This window comes from Tasmannia lanceolata, unplaced genomic scaffold (assembly GCF_043159265.1).
Source record: "Tasmannia lanceolata isolate RefF3 unplaced genomic scaffold, GAP_Taslan_0.1 ptg000015l, whole genome shotgun sequence".
NCBI classification, from domain to species: domain Eukaryota; kingdom Viridiplantae; phylum Streptophyta; class Magnoliopsida; order Canellales; family Winteraceae; genus Tasmannia; species Tasmannia lanceolata.
Genome location: NW_027518692.1, coordinates 43,784,129 through 43,789,519, shown reverse-complemented (window position 1 = coordinate 43,789,519; position 5,391 = coordinate 43,784,129). Strand labels below are relative to the sequence as shown.

The 5,391-nt window shown below is 41.2% G+C and overlaps 1 protein-coding gene across 1 annotated transcript; it reads right to left on the bottom strand.

Annotated features, from left to right (window-relative positions):
* Positions 1–2,401: 2,401 nt before the first annotated feature.
* Positions 2,402–4,755, bottom strand: LOC143845691 (transmembrane protein, putative (DUF677)). The gene is made up of 3 exons (XM_077354097.1): positions 4,571–4,755; positions 3,777–4,480; positions 2,402–2,978 (listed from the first exon to the last, which is right to left on the bottom strand). The coding sequence occupies exons 1-3, from the start codon at positions 4,641–4,643 to the stop codon at positions 2,664–2,666; spliced, it is 1,092 nt and encodes a 363-aa protein (XP_077210212.1). The 5' UTR covers positions 4,644–4,755; the 3' UTR covers positions 2,402–2,663.
* Between the last annotated feature and the right edge of the window lie 636 nt (positions 4,756–5,391).

Below are 5,391 nucleotides of genomic sequence, written 5' to 3'. Positions count from 1 at the left end.
CAAATAGGGGGCCTCTAGTGTTCTCTTTTTATAAGAGGACCTCTTTACCCCAAGATGTGCACTTGTAATCTTTTTTGTTCTCAGTAATAATTGTTGTCTTATACAAAAAAGATATTTAATATGTCCTTCATAATGGAATTTTCTATTTCTGTCAACGCAATGTATTTGGGTTTTAGTTAAATGTATGTTTAATCTTGTTTCAGAACTTTTCTAACAATTATCCTCTTCATGAATTTCTAAGGGCTCCCTGTACTATGCCCATTACGTTTTGAGTTTAGAAGATGTAATGTGAGCATCTGGCATTCAAAATATCTGTTTGTTTGATTTGAATTAACGTGCAGGTTTCTCATATATCATGGAATCAGATATTGCCTTCAAGTCCAGGTCTGTGCTTTGTAGAAGAAAAATGTTAAGTCCTAGTAGGAGTCTTTGCTGTTTTTTTCGTGATTTTTAAGTGAAGAAAATCCCATCCAGAATTTCTTTCTTTTTGTTTTCTCTGAAATATCGAAGTTGCAGAGGTGCAAACCTCACATCTGTTATCAGAGCCAGAGCCAGAGCCAGCAAGAGTGCCAAAAACGATGTGAAAAATAGAGTAGAGGTAGATCGACTCGAAACAGAAGTTCACGGAATCCAGGAAGCCATTTCCCATACGACTTCACACTAGGATCACATTTCAAGCTCCATAGAACAAGTTTTGGAGCTTGGGCTGGAAGCATCAGTAAGAGAATCCCACATAAGAAACCAGCATAGTCAACTCGGGTTTGTAGAGAGTCACGGCACAACTGTGAGCAGGATTCAAGCCCAATATCCCAAATTGATTTTCCAAATTTGATGACGAAGACCCCACCAAGTGGATTTATAAAGCAGAGCAATTTTTTTCGATTACCAGAACACGCCATATGAAGAGCGAGCACTATTGGCTTCCTTTCATATGTAAGGTGTGGCATCACAGTGGTTTCAGTGGTACCATAGGAGCCACTCAAACTTATCATAGAAGGAACTGGTAGAGGCTTTTTCTGTGCACTCCGGGCCAACAACCTACCAGAACTTTGATGGGGCACTTGCAAAGATTTGCCAAACAGGCTCGGTTCAAGACTACCTAATCGAATAGAGTCAAAGAATGGTCGGAGAAAGCCTTGGTAGGTAGCTTCGTATTCGGTTCAAGAGAAGATATAGCTTCAGAAGTAAAGATATTCAACCACACGACTAGGACAAAAACCATCAGTCTAGAGAGGGCACAAGATGAGAAGATCAACCTCAGAAGAGCAGCCCTGGGAAATATGGGCAGTCACCCCCAACCAACCCCACTTTGAGCCAAGTTAAGCAAACGTCGGTATCTTCTCCAATTATTAAATGATTAACCTTTGCCCATATAATGGAACGGAGGGACAAAGGGGCTATACTAAAATTGTGACGAAAAATTTGTTCCTGGGCACCACTGTAAATCCGTCCAGATCTTCAAGCTAGAAGGAGACTTTGATGAGGCAGAATCAGAGGAAAATGTGGAAGATTGTGTAGAATCTAATCAGAGGCAAATTAGATGCAAGGTGTAGTGTAGGACACAAAAGGAACTGATAATTCTGAAAGTCAGGTTTTATATAAATTACTTATGAGCCTTTTCCCTAATGGTGGTGACCTGTTAGTAATATGTTACAATTAGTGACCATCACACTGTGGAGAAGGTGAGCCCCACACTTAGGTTAGCTCATCACACTTCCGGTGCAAAAAAAGATGGAAATAGAATCCCACTCATGATTTTCTTGATTAATACAGTAAATACAATTAAATACTGCTCTCCTTTCGATGTAGGAGTAAAAAAAAATTGAATCATATAGATAGTGGTAACAGAAATGGAACAAAAGTCAGTTGTTTAGTGAATGTTTTCTAAACTGTGGGGCTATTTTCAGTTCATGTTGTTGATCGTTGGGAAACTGTTTTTATGTCCTAGGCAAGTGAGCAAACTTGCGTTTATCTAGAAAGAGAGATGGTTGGTTGTCTAGCTGTAAATCTTTGGCAATAACAGACGGTTGGAATTCTGCTTTTCAGTTTCTTTGTCCATCTTATATGTTTCCAATGGCTCATGTCTAAAATGAATTACAAGTTGAGAGAAGCTCAGCCCAAAATGCTAATATTTTTTATATAAAAGCATAAATAAAATGTAACAGTTTGTAGAAGCCATGCATTCAGGATCAAGGATACAGCACTAAGTATATGTGTATAAAGTGTAAATAGGGAAAATATTGTTTGTTTGGCAGTTTATCTTTTCTCTTACCTCATTTTGGTTCACTTTTTTCTTGGCTTGGACTTGTAATAGCCCAATATCAAAAAATCAATGTCTCATTCATGGTTTCAACAGTGCAAGAGTTTCTAAATGTATGAAAATGTGAAAATAGGCAGTCAGTTGTCGAAATGAGCAGTCAGCTATATCTCTTCCACTAATGTTTAAATGATTTGGAGAACGCCTCTCATACAATGACTACAGTTACATCGAATTTTGCAATATAGTTAAGACACCAAAAGAACTCTGTTAATTGCCTGAACAACTCAACCAACAGAATCCCGAAATGGGTGACTGACTAGGAAGAAAAGAAGAAAAAATACAGGCAGATGAAAAACAAATCAGTTTTATCTTTTAAAGTGTAAGCTTCTTTGAGTGTGGAGAGTTACGCTGTTTGGTGGAGATGGAGCTCTTGCAAGAGGAGAGAGCGGGCCTTGTTAACAGTGGCAAAGCAGAGGCAGACGTGTTCTTCGAGGTCCTTTAGCCGATGGAGGAAATTAGGGTGATTCTTTCGGAGCTGCTTCACAACTTCCTGAATTGAGTACCTGTCCCTACCCCTCTGCAATCCGAGCCCGATTAGAAGCTTGTCACTCTCGACTGCGTTGTGCAGACAGCTGACAAGGCGATCAATTGTGTCAAGGTCATTGTTAAGGACGTAAGTTCCCTTGGCAGCAGCGTCGAGCTGGGCAATGTGGGCTACCTGTTGAAGTATAAATGATCAAATAACACCAAATCTAAAAGCTTTAGATGTTAGAGTAATAGGTTGTTTGACATAGTATCAAAGGTACTGCTTCACGGCAGGTCTTAGGTTTAACTCCTTGACATTAAAAATCCATGTGTATGGCCTACCTAGAAAGAGGGGTCATATATGAGGTGGTGTTGAAGTATAAATGATGAAATAACACCAACACTAACAGCTTAAGCTTTTGGAGTAGTAGTTGGTTGTTTGAAATGGTATAGAGCTATTTCCTCACAGCAGGTCTTGGGTTAAACTCCTTGATATAAAAAATCCACATGTACGGCGAACCCACAAAAAGGGGCCCATACGTGAGGGGGAGTGGTGAAGTATAAATAATTAAATAACACCAACTCCAACGGCTTAAGCTTTTGGAGTAATTGGTTGTTTCACATGATATCAGAGCTATTGCCTCACGTCAGGTCTGGGTTTAACTTATTGATATTAAAAACTCACGTGTATAGCCAACAAAAAAAAAAAAAAAACAGAGAGAGAGAGAGAAGCCACATGTGAGGGTGAGTGTCGAAGCATAAATGATTAAATAAACACCAACTCTAACAGCTTAAGCTTTTGGAGTAATTGGTTACTACAAATGTTAGGTATCAGAGCTATTGCCTTACGGCAGGTCATGAATTAACTCCTTAATATTAAAAATCCACGTGTATGGGCAACCCAAAATGATGGTTCACATGTGAGGGGCAGTGTTGAAGTACAAATAATTAAATAACACCAACTCTAACTGCTTGGGCTTTTGGACACTACCTGCTTCTTGGAGAAGTCAGTGGGAAGGAACCCTAGGAAGGGAGCCACAACAAGGGCTGCGAGAGCGTGGGTAGCAATCAGGACGGCAGACAGGGCAACACCAACAGTAGTCCCAATGAGGCAAATCGCCGAACAGTTAGTGGTGCGACGTACAAACCGGACCTTCTTCCGTGCCTTACGGAGGCGTCCATCGAGCTGTTGCTTGAGCTGTGAAAAACCACGGCGCATATCATGAAAGTTGTGGGAAGAGGGGAAGGGATTATCATGGAGTTGAAATTCAGTTAAGGTGTCAAAAGCCCAATCAAGTTGGGGCTGAGAAAAAGGTGTAGGGAGTAGTTCAATGAGGTCATGGATTGGGGCGTAAAGGGCGCGGGCTTCGATGATACTGTGGTGGAGGTGGAGGCAGAGGTGTGAGGTGTGTTCACTATTGTCAAAGTAAGTTGAAACGAGACGAGTAAGTTTGTTTGGGCGAGCTCTTTGGAGGGCTTGTTGGATTGAGTCTCGATCTGGGTGGAGGACTTGGGATAGAGTGTGGGAAGAGGGGGATTGGGGTTCATGGATTACTGTCCATATTTCGTTGTAGGATGAGGTTTGGAGTGCGTGGGTGTATTCGTCTGTGAGGTTTACGGTTGGGGAGATTTGGGAGGTGGAAATTGGTGTGGTTGGATTTGAATGGTCAGATGCTGATGTTCCTCCTCCTGTGTCTGCACAAAAACAATTTGAGGATTGTTAGGTGAGAGAGGGGTGGAATAGTAGAAATGGGGGGGTTTGTGATTTGGGCGTAATGTTATTACCTTGAGGAAGCGGTGAGGAGGGAGCGGTGGCGCCGCTAGTGGGAGAGGTAATGGTTGTGAAGAAGTAACACATTTTTCAACCTCGAGACATTTGGGGGAGGAGTTAGATGGGGAATGGGAAGAGAAGGCGGCCTACTAAGTTGGCTTTTGTCTGTCTTTGCTGCTTTCTTTCCAAGAAAATAGAGGAGAATATCCCGCGTTTAGGTACGTCATAGAGAGAGAAAAAGAAATGGATCACAACCATCGTACGATGATGGATGAATGGTTGATATAAGACTTGGTTCCCTTCCTCTTTAGCAAAGAAATGAGTCAAGAAATGAAAATGGGTCAAGTTCGATCGACGGAAGGTTCGAAGAAATTGTATTTATACAGGGGTCTCCCTCTCTCTACAGTAGGATGACTTTGTTGTGGGGTCCAAGCCCATGTAGGCCCCACACACCCAAACACACTGAAACCTATTAAATTAGGAAACCTACCAAAAAAACAAATAAATAGGGAAGAGAGAGAATCGTGGGTGCGAGTGAATGTTTGACATTTTGTGAAAACGTGAATAAGAAAAGAATAAGGGAGAAGAGGGAAAGAGAAGAAGAAAAAGAAGAGCTACGGTTTTTTCTTGGAAGCTCTTTCAAGGTTTTGGAGCATTCTTCTTGGAGATTTTCACCGTGACGTTAGATCCTCTCGTTGCACAGAGACTTCGTGAGGATTTGGGTTTCTTCAACTTGAAGATCAAAGTGGGTAATTTTTTGTAAGAAAATGAGTTTTATTGTTCGCAACAAGATAACATTTTATCTCTCTTGTTTCTTGCATTGGCTCAAGTTTTG

Excerpts from the sequence above, each read along its gene's own strand:
- LOC143845691 (XM_077354097.1), bottom strand. The coding sequence starts at position 4,643 with ATGTGTTACTTCTTCACAACCATTACCTCTCCCACTAGCGGCGCCACC. Across the intron at positions 4,481-4,570 it reads CTCCTCACCGCTTCCTCAAG|ACACAGGAGGAGGAACATCA; the intron begins GTAATAACATTA and ends GTTTTTGTGCAG. Across the intron at positions 2,979-3,776 it reads CTGACTTCTCCAAGAAGCAG|GTAGCCCACATTGCCCAGCT; the intron begins GTAGTGTCCAAA and ends ATACTTCAACAG.